Here is a 22,799-nt window from a genome sequence, read left to right on the forward strand (position 1 = left end):
TTCTCTATAGCAGGGCTTCTTAAACTATGGGTCGCGACCCCATTTGGGGTCGCGTAGCAAAATTCTGGGGTCGCGAGAGGTAAAAATACAATTTAACAGAAAATGTTTTTTAACTTGTAAAATTATTATTATAAAGATAAAATAACAATTATCGTAGATAAATATATCATAAAATCTTCTAGTTCGGAAAGATTGTTTGTACCTGCATTTCTATTAAGAGTATTATAATAACTTGAATAACATTTACTATGAATTATGAAATGTTATTGGGATTAATAAAAAATATAAATTTATTTTTGTCAATCTCTAAAAGCCGAAATAATCCCGAGAAATAATTATCAACAAAATTTCTAGGTAATATTGCTGAAGAAACAGCTTTAACACATATTAAATCCCAATATCGTTCAGCGATAAAAAATGTTGAAGAGGTCTTACGTCCAGCAGTTTCAAACATTCCACCAAGATTTGATTTGTTATGCAATAAAAAACAGGCACATCCATCTCATTAAATTTTTAACTTATACTTTAATTTAATACTTACCACGCAACTACTTGAATATATTCGCGAGAATTAAGACGGTCAGAATCCACTTTTATTTTTGAAACTATAATAAATACAATTTTATAATTTTTTGTGCAATTTTTAATTTTAGATTTTTTTATGTTTCAAAAGGAATTTTAAACTTATATATTTTCATATGTATATGTATATTGTTACCTAATAAATAAATCATCAAAAAATATTAATTTATTTTTCTTTTATATTTGTATGGGGTCGTCAAGAAACTCGCAATCATAAATAGGGTCGTGAATTACAAAAGTTTAAGAAGCCCTGCTCTATAGCGATACGCACGTATAACGTCACTATTAAGTATCTTCCTTTCTGTTTAATTAGGAATTTTAAACGTTCATATCTTGCATACTAGTAAAAAACGTTTGATTCATAATTAATATAATTAATGAAGATAATATACGTCAATGTAGCTTTGTCTTTTGCACCAATATTCAGTATTTATGAGGGTTTAGTAGAATAGGATTGCTGATCGTATCGAATTTATCACTAAATATTTATGAAGTCATTAAATTGAATACCTGAAGTAATCATGAATATTAATAATAATTAATAATTTATTATTACAATCAATACAGTAACTTGGTTTAATATTCATTAAAAAAAGTTTTAACTCCTGATTGCTAGCCAATTATTGGTTTAGCCTATGTTCATAAAAAGTTCTAATTATACACTAGTTAATATTTATAAAAGAAAAAAAAGAAAAAATAAATAATTGAAGTGTAATCGAAGGTTCTAAGGAGGGGGTGCATAGTTTGATCCATCAAAAAACAAGGTATACTAGTAACCCAGTTTTATATGTCGCGGAAAGAGTGGATGAAGTTTTTATCAACTGTAAGATTTGAGAGGAAAAAACCACTGACTAACTGACTGACTCATCACGAGGTCTCTAAAACTATACACCCAATTGAAATTTAGATTAGTTACAAATTTCGCTATATGTGCTCACTGAAAAAGGTTTGTATGAAAATCTGTCATTTTTTCTCCTTTAGACTGCTATAATACGACTATAGTGATAACATCTAAGCTGTATTTTATTTTCAAAAAATTGAGAATACGGAAGAAATGAAACCCCATAGTAAGGACATGAAGTAAGGACATATGGGTTTCCCTTTGCGAACCAAAGGGTAGGGAAGTAAAGGTTATAGCATAGTAGTCTTTGTTTTTAAAGAGGAAATTGCTCAGCCATGAGGGCAGCTAATTGCTAGTATGTTTACAAATGTTTATCATCGGTTGGCTTTAGTTTGGTAGGTGAAATTTCCAATCAAGACAACCAAGATGATGGCAAAGAGTAAATAAAAAATAATTTTGAAAGAGGCTCACAAAAACAAGACAATTTCGTAGGCCATAAACTCATATACCTACAACTACTATGTCTTCACTGATACTAATCTTATGTATTCAAAAAATAGAATCAAAAAACATTTTGAAACACTCAGTTGAAAGATACAATCTTTAATAATGTCATCAAATGTCAAAAGTCAGCATCACTACACCATTTTTGTCAAGTAATGTAATTTTGTTATTGAAGAATGTTGAATTTACAGTTCGAATAGTTTGATAGTATACAAATGTGATCTACATTTTAAAATAACATATTTTTATATAATACACCTGTAAAACTTATATCTTATAATCCATTATTTATTGGAAAATAGGAATAAACTATCTACTTCCTTTTCCTTTGGTAGGTTTTCAAAGTCTCTTTCTCTTTTTTCATTAAAAGTATTATTATTATTCGAATCTCTTAGAAAAATACCAGTTTTTCAATGCACCCACACAGCAGGTTTTTTTCGTATATTATTCTGACTTTTCCTGCAATATTTATCATTTTGTCCCTTACACCAGTGATTAGCACATAGGGATCCTTCTTATGATTCAGTCTATCTTATCAGTCTACGATAACAAATTTTGAACAATAACATCACCATCTTCACATGACCGTTGCTGAAAGTCATGCCAGACTGAGTAAACAACCTCTGCCGTCATGTATCCAAAACAGTCAGCGGTTCGACAAATCATTACATAGTTATGTCATCTTTAATGCTTATAAACTCAAAAGTTGAACCATTCCAAGTGATATTACTATAACAGTTCACGTAATTCACATATAATGTTATAGATATATCACTTAGAATGGTAAAACACGTGCATTTTTGTGACACAGAGTGTATATGAATAGTACTGCTAATGCTTATGAGTTTGATTGCTCATAAGCTCTGTTAATGCACCAATTTTAGCTTATAGTACACTTTGACTTCTCCCAATCTTGTATACGACTCTTGAATATCGAGCTTCTATTTATAAATAACTATACCAGCTCCCGACGGACTCTCAGATGTCCCCTATTCTTCAATTACTGATCTAGTTGCCAGGATCTATGAAGATAATATGTTGATATCTTCAAATTTTTTTTCGGGAAATCAAGACTATCTGGGTTTTGATTGTTTCTCTCTTATCCTGAAGATACTAAACTGGTTTCCACATATATCTCTTTCTGAATCTTAGAGCATGCTTTGCCGTCAATCCTTTTACGTATCACTCAAGTAAGTCTTCAAGTGTTTCTAATGCTACCTGCATTTTTCTTCACTCCGATGATTTTTCTAAGACTAGGATGATATCATATCCATATATAATATCACATCTGCTCTAAATAAATGTAAATGTATTCAAATAAAGCTGTTGTATTGTATATTTTATTATTTTGATTTTGAATAGAAAACTTTAAACACAATGACATATGACGTCACTATACACAATATAACGTGGTGGTGTAGTTTTAAAATCAACTGATTATAATTCACTCACAATTCTCTATGTCTACTTCTTCGCTTTCTATACTTTACTATTATATTCATCTTCTCTACTATTTGTCTATTTGACAATAATAAAATAAATATAAATACACTACAAGCAACGGTTAAGGTTACGTTCATATAAACTAACAAGTGTGGTTTTATTTGAATTAGTGTGTGTTCATATGTAAGTATACGGTTTGTATGTTGTGTCGTAGAGTTAAGAGTAAATTAACTGGATGTGTTCAAGTACAGTCTAACCTTTCTTTGCGAGACAAGTGAGAATGCATTATTAAGCTCAAGGAAAGGTCGATAAAGCGTTGATTATGAGCCAAGTTTACCCCATCGCACATTGATAGTTTTAATGTGCGTTATCATTGATGTTCTTGTTACAAGAGTGGTGTCGTGGGACACCCTTTAGGAACTATATTCCTTTCGAACCTTGGTACATTATAAATGTAGCGCTTACTTTTTTTAAATGCAATACATTTTTCTGAAAATTATCTTTCTTTTTATCTTTAACTTCTGATAACTTTCACAATTCATTTTTCTTAATGATAAAACATAAAATTTTTACAAAAAAATACAAATTGGCAGATATAAAAAGATTATTGTTGCAGTTTTTTTGGTTTTAACTTCCAACCAGCCAACAAATATAGTGCGATAAAGAACTTAGTTCGAATATACGGTAAATGCATAATTGACGTATGGTATGATTAAGGTTTCGGAAGAATAATTGAAAAACCATTAATGTTAATAAAAATCTTTAAGTTAGCATTTGAAAATGACCTTGAAAGGGTACTTCGACAGGATCATGATACTCCCAAACCACAACTGTCGTTTGTATTAAAACATCGGACTGAAATGTAACATCTTCTCTCGAACGGACTGAAATGTCTACGCCCTCGGCAATCGAAAAATTTCTGCTATTTTTTTTCTACGTATTGTGTAGTCAGTGACCTTGTTTTAATAATTTTCATTTTGAAATATGCTGAAATTGATTTAAACTTCTATAACTAAGAAAAATGTTCACGTTCTTGAAATCTCACTTATCCAGGTTCCACTGTACTTCATAATATGAATGAGAAGAAGTGAATCATACAAACATTGATGATATATATCTTTATAAAATTGTGTACTACATATTCTAAAACCTTGTTAACACAATGTATTATGCAAAACATATTCCAGAGATCTCACTACATTTATCTATCCTCGAACTCAAATGTTTTACATAGGTATATGTAATATATATATATATATATATATATATATATATATATATATATATATATATATATGTCATATAATGAGGTGGTTTATATAGTTTATATAATGTATAGAATGTATCATAATTATTTCGAGAAAATTCTAACAAAATTCAATGGATGCATTGGTTATATGAATGACTTTATAATCAAAAAAATCAGCTTTAGTAACTAAATCGGTTTTTGTTAAACCAACCAATCATTGAAATTCAGAACAGTTAGAATTTTAAGAAAGCTTCATTTTTTTTCTTTCCAATTTAATGAGGAATTCATAGATTCGTGAAAATAAGAGTGATTTTGAAAACGTTAATTAAATATCTCGAAAATATCTCAATAAAAAATTATTAACAATTAATTTGCAGAACGTAAAATTCTCTAGAAAAATAATCCATACGAAAGATGTCGGAATTTGAATTGCGATACCTACTCGCTGCGCTGGGTTTAAAAGAAAAGACCGTCACGTTATATCCTTCTACTCCACTGTTTCTCTCTTTAGTAGTTATAGTTTTTGTTTTATTCTAATGTATGAGCTATATTATTGTACAGATTCATTAAAATCCATAGAATGATTTTTTCGTGCAATCGTAACAAACAAACAAACTTTCACATTTATAATATGGATCTATCTCACTGTCACAAAAAATGCACGGATTACATTTAATACTGTATGTAATCCGTGCATTTTTTGTAACACTGAGAATATATAAAATTTTCTAGTATTTAATGATTGTCACTTACAATTTTTCTTAAATTTCATGGATGATAAATACGGCTATGAAACGCAGACAAGACTTTTTTTAGCTAAAGTCTTAAATTTGTTAGTATATTGGAGTGGTGCATTTTCAAGCTCACTTATTTAATCTTAAAATGAACCCTTATAAATCCCAAAAGGACAAAGTGATGTCACTTCTGCGAAGTTATTTTTACCCAATTTTGTTATTTTTACCCAATTTATGAGCATCGAGCAATAAAACTTTGCAGTTTATTTCAGGATTAGTTTTTTTTTTTTCAGTTCAGCCTAATTATCGGATAATGAAAAATATATCTTCCAAAATACCTATTATTTTCGAGTACACTTCAGTTAAGAGATACTAAAAGACATTCACTACGTAATAAACAAAAATAATATATAAACGAAACTATTCTGATAATAATGATAAGGATACTATTCTTGCAAGGAGACAAAATTGAGTACCGAACTAGAGATATATAGGTAAAATGGGTTTTAGTACGAAAACTTATTGTTCTACCTCAGTGTTTCACAGAACAGAAAACATATCTCATTTATCCATAATATACCTTTACGTATACACATAAACACATATTAGGTCAAGGGTCGGGCGAAGTATTTGATAACCATCTGAGAATAGAGCAGCTCTAAAATCCTTCAGGTTGTACTACCCAACCTGGAAGGAAGCACTTGATTGCCAAACGTTCTCAAATGAGCCCACGAAACAAATGAATGTAAATCTGATAAGGATACCGGGACGCAGGGACATTCCAGGGAATTGTTAGGCCGATGGTCTTGCTAGAAATTTCGCAAGGCTATCGGACCTCATCATAAATTGGTATCCGGGGGTTTTGTTTGCAAAATACAAGCCGCTCCTAAATGAAAATATCTTAAAAAAGATCAATCGTAGATGAAGGGAGGACCGAACTTATGATACTACAAGAAGGATATGGTCTGAGTGCAATCTTAGGCGTTTCGAAGGCCTTGTATAGTTTCAAACGGCCATTATAGGTAAAATCTTTACGACTATTACAGGACATACTGACATTACTCACTATTCTGGCAGGCACGCAGAACGTCTGAATTTACCCAGTGCATCAAGAGTATTCCAGCAGCTGTCATAGAGAGAAGGGGGAAGAAATGATGTCTTATCTTCTCTATCATTGACGATATGGACCCACTTGAGTCAGCCTTTTTTCGACGACTTCTCCGACTTAAATTCCTCTACGTCAAACTCCTGTTTTTCTTAAACAGCTTCAAATGGTTCAGATTCAGAGTCCTTATTTATTTGTCAGGTTAAGGCTATATGAATAAGAATTGTAAGACGCAACCAGAACAACATTGCCCTCAAATTTCAACCCAATCACTATTGACTATCTAATACTTTACCTTGTCCTAGACCTATAAATGTGTATTATATGTATGATATGACCTTGAGAGCTAGTCAGGTTTGTTATTACTAGTTGAGAGCTTGTTATATGTATAAAGCCAGCCACAACTTGTACATTATGTATTATAACAAAACTTGTATAGCTTCATTATATTACGAGCGGAGCTATTGAGTGTGTCTACGTATGTATAATATACAGAATGGTCTACCTAAGCTCAAATGCTAATAGTAAACAAAAATACTTTTCTGGAAAATCACAACACAAACAAGCAGCACTAGATTGAACAACTTTTTAGATACAAGAATAGGCAACATTTTCGAGAGGCTATCAACTATCGAAGTTCACTGAATTTCAAATTTTTGAACCAAAATAGAAATTTAATACGTTTGGCCACTGTGACCATTTATGTTAATTAACGATGGATACAGGCTAGTAATGAAGATAGTTTTTGTCCAGGGAAAAAAAGAAATATTAAAAATCCTTCTGGGACTATTTTGTTGAGCGTACTCTTTATCGACAGGTATTTTATCCGGAGGTATTTCATTGTGATACGTAAGGCGCTTAATTAAACCTCACTTTCAGTTAAAATTACCTCCATAACTAAACATATTTTATATTTTTTCCAAGGGACTCATCATACTTTACAACAGCACTCATATCTTCTCACAAGAATTAAACCTTATTAGAAGACTGTTTTAAAAAAATTTTTCTCTTGATTTTGCGATGTAAATATATCGCATACCACCCGATACAATTATAATATTTATGGTAGAGGATTTTATCGGTCGCCCAGGACAACATTAACAATTCCAGTCAAGTATTGAATTTGTTATTTTTTTCTCATAGTTTGCAGGAAAAAAGGTTTATACCTCTACCAATTTTTTTTTTCGCATATCATATTCTTTTACAAAAAGTTTTATTTTTCTCAAATTAGTTGGGACACATTATTCTAGTATTGTGATATGCATAAATAACATTTGAAAAGTATCCCTTTTTATTCCCTTTTTAAATTATTCCTTGTTAATATCCTTGTGTAATTTACAGAGTATTTTGATATTGTGGTTTAGTAGAAATTCTTATTTAAATTTTAGTATCGAGTTTGCATAAAAAGTTAACTTACTTTTTACATCAAATGTTTTTGTTGGAAAAAGTTTTTATTTTTACAATTATGTACGTTTGGTTGGAAATATAGGCAATAACAATTACAAAAACTTCATCCATATCTATGACACAAAAATGGAAAAAGTTTTATAAAATGAAAAAAAAAGTGGTGAGTATGATTCTTAAAAGGCAGTTCAATAACTGTACCAATTGGTATGCCAATATTCCACGTTTCAAAGTTTCGATTCTTTGGAACTTTCCAAGGAAATACCACTTGTTAAATTGTAGTAAATATATTTACCACAACTTCGCGCTCGGTAAATATTTCGACTATAGTAACTGAAAAGCTTGGCTTCATTTGAAGCCAATTGGCCAATTTGAATCCAATATAACAAAACTTTACAATTTTCGACATTTTGAAAATTACTACATCTATCAAAAAATTGTATTCTTACTTTTACATTTATTTAAATTTGTGCCCCCACTTCCGTGTCCTTCCTCTGAAGTCATTTATTTATTTAAATAATCGAAAAACCCCCCTCTAAAAATTTTTGAATTGATTTCATTCATATCAAACAAAAAACCAAGCCTTTTATCCAAAATTGCTCCAGCGCTCGTACATTCTTAGTACGAATATATTACTCTAATCTAGCCTAGAAATTTAAAACTCTGTGCTTTTGGACTAAACAAAGCATTTTATACTTTGACGAAAACGAAAAAGTGTTTTATTACTAATTTAAAACAACTCGTTTATTATTTTTAAGACAAGAAATTTTACACATTTTTAATTTGCTTGATGAAATAAATTACTGATAATTTTATTAAAATAATGTTTATTTAATGTAAAATAAGAATTCATCAGTTCACCCACACAAAAAGCATGCGTGTAGGAGGAAGTGTTGTTGAAAATGAACTTCGACATTATCTTAAAGATATAGATGATCGGTATCTCGACACCTTCACCAAAAATGTTATAATGTGTCATTTTAACACCACTTATTATGTTGAAAACTTTAATAAACTTTACTTAATCGTAATACTTGTGAGTTTAGTTATAAAAAACTATAAAGCCTCCTACACACTATCACGAAGTAATAGAAAGTTAGGCGAACTTTCTGTACTTTTCGCTAAAAAGGTATTTTTATGTACCCGAATCAAAGCCAACACGATACATCTAGACGAGAACAGACGAGCTTCATCCTGCCTGTTTTATCCCAAATTTTTGTTGACCCTTGTGCGTTTGGTATAGTTATAGACGTTACAAGAAACATTTGCGCCACTAACTCATGCCTTACTAATGATATTTGTCACCTTTTAATGTACTAGTTGTAGTGTTGCCCCGGAAGTTTTTTCATATCCACGAATGTGTCATGGCTATTAAGAATAAAATTCTTCTCACAAAAAACATATACATGTTTCATTCAATTTAAAATTGTATACAGAGGATGATTTTTATTGAGTAGTAAAAAAAATATTTGAGCTTTTTAAAAAACTCGTTATACAAGCTTTTAACACTTTTCTATATCAGAGCATAAACATTTCTTCCATATCCTAAATACACAATAAATAAAACCTATTTAAAGGATTTTCTGTCCATACGAAAAAAAAAAGTATTAGCAAACCTTTTCGTTTTCTTCTACTTTTCTTATAAAAAGAAAGCGGAAAGTATTATCTAAGCTTATTTGTACATTTTTCTCTATTTGTCTGATCTGAACATATATACGAGTAAAGAAAAACTACATTAAAAGGAATTTATGACAGATTTTCACTTTAATGCAGGATAAGTGAAGTGGATATATTTGAATATCTTTTTAAAAACTCACTGAAGTACATCATAAAAAGGATCTGAAAACGAGATGATAGTCACGTTTGATGAATAGTTAATTTTTATTGAAGCGTTTAATAAGGTATCATAATTATGTATAGCTTAAGATAATCGAGGCATTTTAGAACTCAATTCTTTTACTCTTCCCAGAAAATTTTATCATTTATCAAATTCCTAAACAAATATGAAAAGCAGTGGAAAAGCTACCATAGGACTAGATAGGGCAATGCACCAGGGCCCTAAAGCACAGAGGGTCCCCTAAGCTCTGAATTTGTGGAAGCAGTTCGATCCTGAAAGAATTTTTTTAAATGATGTTAAATGAACAATAGCAATAACAGAACTCCCAATTTAAGACTTTCAATACATGCACCAAGCGTCTTTGATAAGCATGTGCTATTTTGTACCGTTATTTTCGATGATAAAACATGTATGAAACAGGTTTGTAGCACAACGGTATATCTACAAGTTTGAAACAATTGACCTATTTTAGAAACTATATCTTATTATAAACTGACATTGATTTTAATTGCGATAGAAAACAAGGCGGTATCAAACTTGGATTTGAGTGTAGGTATATTAGGTCTTAGAATACAAATGCTACACTGCTACGTATTCTCCATCCTCCTGTACGGCTGCAAAAGCTGGACCTTCTACCCCTCGCTAGAAAAACGCATTGAAGCTTTCGAAATGTATCTTTATGTATCTTTATAGGAGAATCTTACGCATAGTTAGGATCGGAAGAGTAAGAAAGACCGAAGTTCTCAATAGAAGGCAGAATAACAAGGAACTGATGCTAACAATCAGAAAGCGCAAACTAAGGTATATTTTACATATAATGAGAGGAGATAGGTATGAAATACTTCGGTTGATCATTGAGGGAAAGATTCAGAGAAACAGATCTATAGGGAAAAAGCAGAATTCCTTTCGCATCTACGCCGATGGCTCAGTAAAATATCATTCGCAAACTTCAGAGAAGCTATGTAACGAGTTACTATTGGCAGTTGGATCGCCAACTTTCGAAGAGAGACGGAACAATGAGAAGAAGATACAAGAATTTGCAAAAATTAAAGCGAGCAAAAGATTGTGAATTTGACAGGGTATTATGTTCAAATTTTTTTTCCGTCTATTGATCTCATTGTCATATGCATTGTTGTTTGGAATGGAAAGACGCGTTAGAGGCCCGCTTTTTTTCTATGCACTGGGGTCCTTGTACACCTAGCTACGCCACTAAGAAGAAGGAAGCACAATCTTTATGTCGCTTATTAAATTTTAATAATACGTAAATATGAACAAGCCAAATAAGATCTGCCAAGCCAGTCGATGCAATCAAAGCTGGACCAGCATTGAATTATCAAGCCTTGGTTTATTAAAAAAGTTTATACAAAAAGTTTATTTTTTTTTGTTATTGTTGTTTGTGTAATGTTGAGACGAGGAAGATTTTCAAAGCATTTTCTATTTTTCTATATATGAACACGTACTGTTTTAGACTGTGAGATACTGACACCGCTCGTTTTAATCCAATTAATCTGCGAAATAGATGACAAAATTGCTATCAAAAAACAAAAAATACGTTGTTATAGAATAATATTGTTTAGATCTCAAAAAAACTACCGATTGACGTCTGGTACGTCCGCTTTGGATGCGGAAGATGCCGAGAAATAGTCGTTTTTAAATTGCGATCCGCTATCGAATATATATTCGTAACTCGACCTATTAAAGATCGCTATACTTGTGACAAATCATTTAATTAAAATTTGATGTTATTATCGCCAAGTCTATGTAATGCACACATAACAATATTTTAAATGCCATGTAGTGGTCGTCAACAACAAAAGCTCGCTTGCTTTGGAGTTGGACGATCTTCTACAGCAGGATATGAGTGAGTAATTAATGTAACATCTGTTGTCAAATGCATCATCGTCATCACAAGCACAAGGATGCTATCCTGTTTGCATCACTTTTATATCCGCAACATTAGCTATGTATGTTGTAAATAAATGTACAGTGGGTTTTATGACAAATGTTACATGGCCAATAGAATGAGCGCAATACAGCTTCACTCCCATTCTTCAAAATATATTTACGCCAAGATTATACAAAAATTGTGATGAAAAAAGCTTATAAATGCAGCAATGTTCTAACTGACAACTATCGATTCAAAAAACGAAGTGCTTTTATTTATGTTCTTATTACGCATGTTTGCTTGTTTGTTTGTTTGTTACGCTACTTTCACGCTAAAACTAGCGAATAGTTTTTAATGAAACTGTACAGCAATATAGTTGATATATCAGAATAACACATGAACTATAATTTATAAAGATATATTTAAAAAAAAATTAAAACATTTAATCTAATTTGGCATTTACCATTTTTTAAATTTTTAAAGAAATCTTTAATTTATGGTTCAAAATGATGATTATAAATGGAGTAGATCTATATGATCATCATTTGAACCATAAATTAAAGAATTCTGTAAAAATTTAAAATAATAAATGTCAAACAAATCATGGCCAACTATTCTGATATTCTCAATGAATTATGACTATTTTACATTGAACAAAATTGAAAACTGTGTATATCAAGAGAGGGTGGATGCTATAAAGCGATGGTTTTTACTTTTAAGTTATAATCGTAAATATTATTACATCCTGTAAATGTTATAATGTACAAATGAAAACTATTTCCACACAATCGTCACTTAGTACTCGTATATTATTACTACTACTCCTAGTACTTTACTTTTTTACAAAACTTTCAAGTATATAATTCTGTGTAGCTTTTATTTGTGTAATAATTGTTTAAATGTTTTTGTAGTCAACAACTTTTTTCAAGTTACTCTTCTCTATACTAAACTAAACTAAATCTTTTTGTAAACTATTTAAAGTAGTTCAATCGTTAAAGAGGTTTTTCTTAGAATTTCGATAAAATTGAAATATAAAGTAAATAAACGTATTCTTTATAACAATCAAAAGAAATTATTAAAAAAAACAAAAAAAAAAAAAGCCCGAGTTAAATATAGACCGAAAAGAAAAGAACAAGTCCAGGAAGTTACATAGCGACCTTAACAGTCGGAACCCATTATTGGGAAGAATCGCACCTGTATAGATTTCTTTTCAGTTAGTATTTTCAAATAACTATTCAACGTGTCCCACTTACTATAGTTTGTCGACTTTCATTTTCAGCTTATGTATGTATGGTTGGTCCTTTGAGACGCTCTAGAGACCAAACGCATGAACTGATTTTAATGATTTATTACATAAATCGATTTGTTTATTCAATAGCTATTCAATGATACCACACTTGACATAGTTCGTCATTTTTTTCTTTTTTACAATATGGTGTCTGGTGGTCGCCATATTGAATTTTCATTATTGCCATATTTTAAGTAGCACTCGCAAGGTTAAGAAAAATCGAATAACGTAAGAAATATCAATATCAGCCGGTGCGTTTGGTCTCTAGTGTGTCAAATAAGAACACACATACATTATTTTTCACAATATGGCGTTTGGTGGTCGCCATATTGAATTTTCATTACTGTCCTATCCTCAATAGCACTCGCAATTGATGTTAGAATCATCAAAATCGGCCCACGCGTTTGGCCTCTAGTGTGTCATATAGGAACAGACACATAAACAGGCTGATAAACACATTACCACATCTTTGCGTTGCTCAGTCGGGTAAAAATGAGCATAATTAACATGCTAAGGCGTACCGAACAAACAAAACAAACAAAAATTCGAAATTTTTTAGTTGTGTGTGTGTGTGTGTATTGAGTATATGTATAGACACAACGTCTTAGTATTGGAAACTATGGTGACATATATTGTACGAATATAAGAGAAGGTTTTTTGCACTTGACTACTACGAGTGAACTACCTTAAAAATATAAGCTGTATATAATATTTTGTTTTAATCTGAAACATTTATATAAACTTGAAAGTTGTGTAGGATGCAGCTTGTTTTTATTTATGACTAAAAACTGAACTTAATTTATTTCCTGGAACAAATTAAATTCAAATATAAATTTCCTGTTTTGTTATGTCAATAATTAATGAATTTTAATGAGTAAAAAGGTTTGTTTCTAGGAATAAATTTTCAATAAAACATAACTTGTAATTTGTTTTTCGAAAAATTATGTTTATCATAATACGACATCGCATTCTTTATAACTCCAGTATCTAAAAAATAGTTTAAAATTAACTCTCATATCATTTATGAGTTAATTAACAAAGTGTGGTCATAAAAATTTGACATGCCAGTTAAGAATTAAGGATTAAGAATTTAAATAAATCGATATATTTCGAAGTAAACGAGAATGAAAATCGGAAAAATCTAGAAATGTTTGCCGAGGGGAGGAGAGAGGGTGTATGTAGATTCTATCAACTGATGGAAATGGGGTCCCGACCCATTTTAAGGGATAATTATCCGTCTAAATCTCAGTTAAGAGTAAAAAAAGCTCTTACGAATGCGATTTGTTCACTATCTATTTAAGCTTTCAAAGTACTTTAAGGTAGTATAAGCGCCAAGGCAAATTTAGACTTGTGGTTGAAATTATTTGTTCCTAATCTTCAACTTTGATGGTGAATTTTTTTTTCATTACTTCATATAGGAATACAATTTTTCGATATCTTCCTTGGTTTTCGAAACATCGAAAGCTAAATAATTAAACAAAATTTTCAATATTTTGAAAATTACTTCAGGTATCGAAAAATTTTATTCTTACTTTTCGTCCTATATTGTCAAGTTATAACATAATTCACTATCAAAATTGAAAATTGTGCTCAAACATCCTAGCAACAAAAATTCATTCTTATTAGGAAAATCTTGTTTCTTGCATGAAACTCTGCATGATACTTTGTACCTAGAAACGCACAGGAACAGATTACGTAAACGTAATCATATAAAAATATGTTTCTGACAAACTCCAAGTAAATAATTACTAGAAATAAATAAATATTTTTTATATAGCAGCAAAAAAATGTAATAAAATATTATATTCTGAAAATGACATAATATATAATTATGATTTGTGTGGTGGGCTTAGATCGGTTTGGTCCGTTTTGTTCGGTTGTGCCGAATGGAGAATGGATGGATGGTTCGTCGAACAATATAATAATTTATAACATTTTTCATCTTATGCTCGAATATTTCATTCAGGACAAAAAAAAACAAACAGCAAAAATATGTCAGATACCACACAAAAATTGAAATAAACAAGTAATAAAAATTACTTTTACGGTACCAGGTGTGCCAGATGATGATCTTCCAAAATAAATTGATATGGTCAACGCGGTCATATCATAAATTGTATTTTGGTAATAGTCCTTAATTTAAGCAAAAGAGAAACTGAGAATCTTTTCCGTAATAGATTTTGAATAAAATAATGTTAGCTGTGGGATTTTGACGATGCAGAATTTTTGATCGTTTAGATCACGAGGTTAAATCAGCTGCAATGTTTGCAATTTCGATCTCATTGTCCTCTCAGCAATTTGTTAGGACATTTAAAAGTTTTCTCGACAGAATTGAAAAGCAAAAAAGGTAGGGGAATTGAAAAAAAATGTTTCTAGAATAAAAATTGAAAACAAATAGCACCACGTCGTTTTATTTTCGAAATATTAATTTTGACATAAACTGTCGAAATTGGGATTTAATAGTAAGCTCTTTTCTTAGTCAGCAAACGAAATTTCGTTAAATTCTATCGAAAAGCGAGTTTTACCATAGTTTTAGCAAAGGAACTGCAAATACCATGCTGGAAATTCCTCCAATTTTATTCAACTTGAATAAAAAGGTTTGAAAAATTTTCAAATTTGTTTTATATTTTGAATATCAGGTCAATTTTAGATACAACATTAAAAAAACTAATTTTTTTTTGACTTATGACGTCATCAAAATCCACAAAAAGTTATTTTGCACTATCTAACGCAAATTTTGTCCAATTTACCTAAACCAAGTAAGTATTTCTACTAAATTTGAGCTATAGTTTTCAAATTTTTCATTATATTTTGAAAATCAGGTCAAAAAATTGATTTCTACCAAAGTTTTATTCCACTTAATATGGCAAGTTAGTAATTCCACTTGTAACTTTTGGTGAAATATAGAAGAAATTATTATTTATAGGAACACTCTCTATTGTATAAATGATTGTAACAAAAAAAAAAAATTAAATTTATTACAAATTAAATTAAATGTTTAGCAAAATAAAAGCACATTTGTTATATTATGATTATTACAATAAAATTAATTACATGTAGATGTTATTTATTAAATTACAAAACGGGTGTTATCATTAAATATATATTTTTTGACATTTATTTCACATCCAACATAGCATGTGAACTCCCCGTTATCTATTCTACAACCAATAGTAGTAATAATAATATAATATACTGTCACATTGTTGAGGAAAACGTGAACGGACACACGACCAAATAGAAAATAATATGTCAATAAATTTTAATGGTAAATAAATTGTTATTATTTTATTATACACTATAGGCAATTCACATGACATTTAATCGATATATATATAGAAAATATTCGATGAAATGAAAATATTGATGGAAATAGTTGTATTTTAAGATGACATGAAGAATATAAATGACTCTTCTGTGGATGGATATAAATAAAACTAATTCTTACCTGTTACTTGTTTGATCGGTACTAGGAAAAAATAGCAACGGAAATATAAATCCCAAACACATCTGACATCGATTTTTGATAGCACTGTATTGTTTTAATTACGAGTTGGTTGGGTTGAGTTTTTCGACTACAGAGGAGTTGATTAAGGATGTATGAGTATGACAACAATGTTTGATTTAAAGGCTCAAAATTTGTTTGTAGGTAGTCTTTTACTCAAAGAATATGTGGTTAAAATTTCAGCTTAGGTATCCGTGCAAATTTTTAAGAAAAAAGTCATTAAAAATCGATATAAAATACATTGGCTCTTATGGAGGAATCAAAAAACGACTGTCAAAAAACGACATATTTTGGAAGTTTTTGATAATTTTCATTTGGAATGAATGAAAACAAATTTAAAAAAAACTTTTTAATAGAAAGTAAACATATTATCAATGAATTAGAAAAGAAAAAAACTAAGTGTCACCGTCCATATAAGGGATGTAAGAGCAGGGTAGATTAAGGGTTGAAATTATTTTTATCTTATTTTCAACTTTGATGATGAATTTTGTTATAACTTCATGAATGTAGACGAAAAATAAGAATAAAATTTTTCGATATGTGTCTTGGTTTTCGAAATATCGAAAGCTAAATAATTAAACAAAATTTTCAATTTTCGATATTTTGAAAATTAAGCCAGATATCGAAAAATTTTATTCTTACTTTTCGTCTTATATCGGCAAGTAATAATATAAATTTATCATCAAAATTGAAAATATCTATTTTTAAATTTGTGCCCCCACTACCATGCTCATACATCCTTAAGTTCTGAAGTTTTTAGCCCTTACGTTCATAAATGGGACACGATGAAACTGATTTTTTAACTAACTTTATTTTCGTTAGTAAGCAAAATTCCCTCGTTGGCATTAAGAATACTTGTTCATCAATCATGTTTACATCCACAAAAATTAACTATTAACTATGATTTTGTGGTATGGATGTGTAAATGGACTATATTTTTTGCAATAAATTATACTCTTAGTGTTATGTTATCTCTAAGAGGCGTTCATTTATATGGTGTATCTAAAATTATAAAGTATTCATATAGATATCTCATACCGTTTTGTTTTTATTTCAAATTAAAAATATATAAACTTAATTTAATCACATTATACTAACTTGCATGATATAGACAGTTTTAAACTTGTAAAACTTTAAAAAGTCAATGAAACCATGAATATAATCTTTATTTTCATACTTAATTAACAATTATAATTTAATATTAATGAAAATGTCTCTGTTTTTTGTTTCCAGTTAATTAGAAAAATCAACAGTGGACAATAATAGCTATAACAAAACAAACAAACAAAAATTACACAACACAAAAAGTACACACACTATGGGTAGTCTACCTAATTTACATGAATTATCACGTGATAGTGATTCTGATGATAGTCCAGAATTTCGGCATACAGCACCAATAACTGGAGCACATCAAGTGATTGTAAACGATGAACGTTTAAAATTTGTAACACGTCAATTGAGTAATCAAGTTATGAAAGTACAACAGCCTGGTTCATTATCACATGTGAATCAGCATTCAACGGCTATTAAACATATACATCGTGGATTAGGCAGAACGAGAAGTAACGGGAATCATAATCATTTATATGATGGGAATTTATTGATGGAGGTAAGCTAGTCATTTTAATGTTACTTTTTTGTAGTTAAACGTAAATTTTATGGTAGCAGAGCGTAGTTCATTCGAATTTGGGCGCAGGTAAAGTCATTACCTGTCTATTACCAGAACTCACTTTGCACAAAGATCGGTTAATGAACAGAGATTCGATTTTGCACAGAGATCGAACACTTGGTTTTTTCTATTCTATGACATTGCTAACATGTTTACTTTCTATTAAGTATTTTTTTTCTTTCAATTCCTTACAAGTGAAAATTATCAAAACCTTTCAAAATATGTCGTTTTTTGAGATTTCTCCATAAGAGTAATGTATTTGATATCAATTTTCAGTGATTTTTTTCTTTAACTGAAAAAACGAGTCATGAAAATTGTATATTCGGAATCCTGGCCTTGTTTATATTAACGCATTAAATAAATACCAAGACAGCCCCCAAAAATGATTAAAGTGATATTTTTAAAAAGTTTTTTCGTTGTCAACTCAAAATGATGGATATTTTATTTGTTCAAACATAACAGATCATTAATTCTCAACGTATAGGCAAATACATTTCATACATGATTTAAAAGTTGCATATGTGGAGCTCCATACTAAAACATGTCTGGTATATAAACAAACAAAAAAAAAAACACCGCATAAAACATATTAATTTAATTTTTCGAGAAAGCTTTCGCTCGTTGACTTGACAAATTCACTAAAATGATTAATGTATTCCATAAAAGATATTAAATATTTTAGATATAATAACAGACGAAAGGTCATAGACCGTCTATCTCGATGTCACATACTAGGCAACATACAATACACATATGACTGGAAAGATGCATACCAAAAATAATTATTTACATATTTTAACATTTTACATATTTTAACGAGATTGTGTATAACGTCAGTCACCAAATATTATTCATGAGGAATATTTCAATGTAATTTATTCTTGTTAAAAAGTAATTTAACGTTGACTAATTTTCACTTCTAAAGTGAATCATGAAATATTTTTATATCCTAATAACCTAAGACAATAAATTTTATCATATTTAGCTTAGTGATCTGAGTATCCACCTGGAAAATGTAAGGTGGTTAATATTTTTTTTATACTGCATAATTTCAATTTACCCAATTTTTTTCATATTTCGTATTGTAATACTTTTATGATTCTCTAATTCAAAGTACACCCCTCAGTAAAGTAGTTTATCTTCGTGGCGGGGAAATCTAGACAATCTGCGACATAACGAATGTGTCTATACAAAAACGTGAGGTTTTGAAATTACCGAATATTTTGTTTTGAAATCACGTAATCTTTCTTACACAGATAACAGAATGTTTCAAAAATATATCAATTACATAAGTACAGAGTCATTCAAATTCGAAGTTATTACATAAATCAACTAAAAAACTAACTGTCTAATTTGTTTTTTCTAGCAATGTACAGCATATTCACCAATGATGACCCGATCAACAAGAACATTATCCCACCATCAAACACAAATCAATAGTATACAATCGGGTCGTCGGCGTGAATCAATGAGCAGTTCAATTGGTGCAACAAGTGTACGACGATTAATTGGTGTTGTGCGTAATCCAAACAGTCGTTTAGGCCCGGTTTACAGTCGACAAATATTAATAAAAAATTTACTAACACTATGTACAACACATTTATTAATAAGTGCATCATATTTGCCTTTATTAGCATTACAAAGTTCAATATCAGCATGGCATTGGCCATTAAAACATAGTTTTATAACAAATTTAGATTTAGGTTCAATATTATTAGCAATCCTATACATATTTGCTGCATTCTCAGCATTAATTTCCCCATTAATAGTGCAAAAATGTGGTACAAGTATGATATTCATTTTAGGTTATGTCATATTTATTATATTTTTCGCTGTACATTTTTTCCCAATTGTCTATGTACTATTTCCCGCTTATGTATTGTTAGGTTTAATATTAGGTCCAATATCATTAAGTCGTGTTACATTTGTTATGACTCTATCGTCAAAAATGAGTTATATAGCAACGGAAGATGAAGAGTTGGATGAACATAAACATATGGATTCGAGGCGGACATGTTTGATACGACGTGTTGCGCGTGCTTTGCAAGGGGCTCAAGATATTGGTCTAATTATTGGTTCAATTATTACAGCAATTTTAATATCATATACATTTCAAAATGATAATATGATGTTGCTCAATAGTACGAATTCCTCGTTACCCACAATGATGAATTCTACGATCTCGACTTCTTATAAACAATCAAATTTAACATATTTGGAGAACATAACCTCATCATGTGATATTAGTTGTCAAAATAATAATAATATAAGTAATAATAATAATTTAGTTAATACGTCATCAATGAATAACAAAATGGTGGACTTAAATGATGCACCTATGGTGTACTATTATGCGTCATACGATGATTTATTTGATTTGGATGATAGTGGCGCAAGGATTTGTGGTTCGAAATCATGTCCCATAACTTTATACTTTAATTTTAATATTTCGGAACGTGGTATAATTGATAGTTTTATTTATATTCTACCATTGAAGACGTCAGCCATTTTGATTTCGATTTATTTGACATTTACAATAATCTCATTCGTATTGGCATGTGTTGGATTGGATAAAATACAATTATACATACATCAAGATCCTTTAGAAAGATCGTTGACACTGGCTGCACTTAGAGCAATGAAAGAGACGTTCAAAGATTCGAAATTGCAGCTGTCTGCAACTTTAGCGGTGTTTATTGGATTGGAACAAGGATTTATGTATGCGGATTTTAGTAAGGTAATATTTATTTGAAAATCATATCAATCGCTGGGGGTGCTGTATCGAAGATCATGCCTCCTGTAGCCAATAGGTGTTAATGTCAATAATCACATACTCTTGAGAGAGCGTATTTATTGCTTATACAAAACCAAAAAATGTTTCGCCTGGTCGGCAATTTTTTGGGAAATACTATAAATATCACAGTCAAAACTCTTGGCCAGTCAAAAGTACTTTTAACTGAAAGAACAGGCAAAATTATTTTTGACTGCACAGGTTGGTCTAACGTATTTTTGCGTGAATATCATTGGTTATTAGTGCTTTTGACTGAAAAAATGCGGTCAAAAGAAGTTTTGACTGACGCTTCTTGCCAAAACCAGTTTGAATCGCTAGAGGGGAACCGTCATGACTACCTCAGTATTTAATAACTCTGGTCAAAACATCTCAGTCATCACAACTTCGGTAAAAACAACTTGGTACAAAAACAACTTGTTACCAAAACAACTCCGGTCAAAACAACTCGGTACTAATAAAATAATTCGCGATAACCCTGATAAGCCTTCAGTGGGGTCGAGCGTCGAGTTAGCACGGATCTGCTAGTTTTTGGTTATTGCGACAACCCTGTGATTTTTTGCTTTTTGGTTAACCCGGCAATATCGTTCATTCACTGATCCACGGATTGGCCATGCCTTTAATGAGCTTGTTTGATATATAAATAATTGTTTTGAGGATGCCCTTTTCAAACATTAATGTTTCCGATTTTCAGTCGTACGTGATGTGTTCGTTAGGTATCTACAACATAAATTTGGTATTCCTAAGTATGGGCTTACTTCAATCATTGGCTGCGTTCACCTTAAGTATGCTACTGCGAACAATTCAACGCTACATTGTAATAGGTAAACTTTACCCATCTACTGATATGAATTTTCATGAATATTTTACATTTCCTTTTCAATTATATTTCAGCGGTTGGAACAGCTTTTCAATCTTTGCTCATAATGGTGTTATTATTGTGGAAACCATCTGGAGACGATCCTGCTTTGTTTTATGTAATCTCTGCATCATGGGGTGTATGTAATGCAATTTGGGAAATGTTAAATTTCAGTAAGTTTCGAAATTTCGACCATATATTCAAACAGCGACTCGTTTTTCTACATTTTTGAGTCAAAATTATATGAATAGTTTTGATACAAAATTTATATCGCCAGTTTTCAGTTGAACTCTGCAACTTTTATTTAAGTTATTTTGATTGATAAACTACAAGACGGGCTATTAGCCATTATAGATTAAATTGACCCACTCTGTATTCAAATAAATTCGATTTTCATAATTTTTATCAACATTTAATTATATTCTTCTCTGTTTCAGCATTATTAACAAAACATTATTCAGAAAATTGGGAGCCAGCATTTGCAAATTCAATATTTTTTCGTTTTTTGGGTTTAGCATTAGCATTTGGTGTACATGGTCTATTATGTAATTGGATAAAATTATATTTATTAGCATTAGTATTATTTATTGCGATTGTACCATATACATTCTTAGAAATACGATTAGAAAATACAAAAAAATTAAAAAGTATCAGTCGTTTATGACCTCGAATTAATGATTGGTGATCAAGATCATTTGTTAATAATAATATTCCATATGTATCGAAATGTATATAAAACAAACAATAACAAATCATGCTTTTTATTTTAAAAATAAAAAAGCTTATTAAAAATCTTAAGTTCGAAAACTTGAATTATATTGGTGTTAAAATTATTTAAAAAATTTTACTTAAAAAACCTGCCACATTTTCATCGTACTCTGAATCTTTTCCGTTAACAACGGGAAAAAGGTTTTAAAAGGTTTACAACTCAATATAATAATAAATACAACTGCAATAAAATCTAATATACAATATTGTCCCATTTAAAATTCTAGCTAGAAAGATGCGATTTTCGACAGTCGATGGTGAATTACTTGAACCTTACGAGAAAAACTGTAACTTTTTCATTACACCCTCCCTCCGAAAATTAGTAAACAAACCCG

General features: G+C 30.2%; 1 protein-coding gene across 1 annotated transcript; it reads left to right on the top strand.

Moving 5' to 3' along the window:
- The first annotated feature begins 17,644 nt into the window (after window positions 1-17,644).
- LOC123300546 lies at window positions 17,645-22,360 on the top strand. The gene is made up of 5 exons (XM_044883133.1): window positions 17,645-17,989; window positions 19,416-20,786; window positions 21,532-21,661; window positions 21,732-21,869; window positions 22,134-22,360. Exons 1-5 carry the CDS (start codon window positions 17,696-17,698, stop codon window positions 22,358-22,360), a joined length of 2,160 nt encoding a protein of 719 aa, XP_044739068.1. The 5' UTR covers window positions 17,645-17,695.
- Window positions 22,361-22,799: the final 439 nt, after the last annotated feature.

Source organism: Chrysoperla carnea, chromosome 5 (genome assembly GCF_905475395.1).
Source record: "Chrysoperla carnea chromosome 5, inChrCarn1.1, whole genome shotgun sequence".
NCBI classification, from domain to species: Eukaryota; Metazoa; Arthropoda; class Insecta; order Neuroptera; family Chrysopidae; genus Chrysoperla; species Chrysoperla carnea.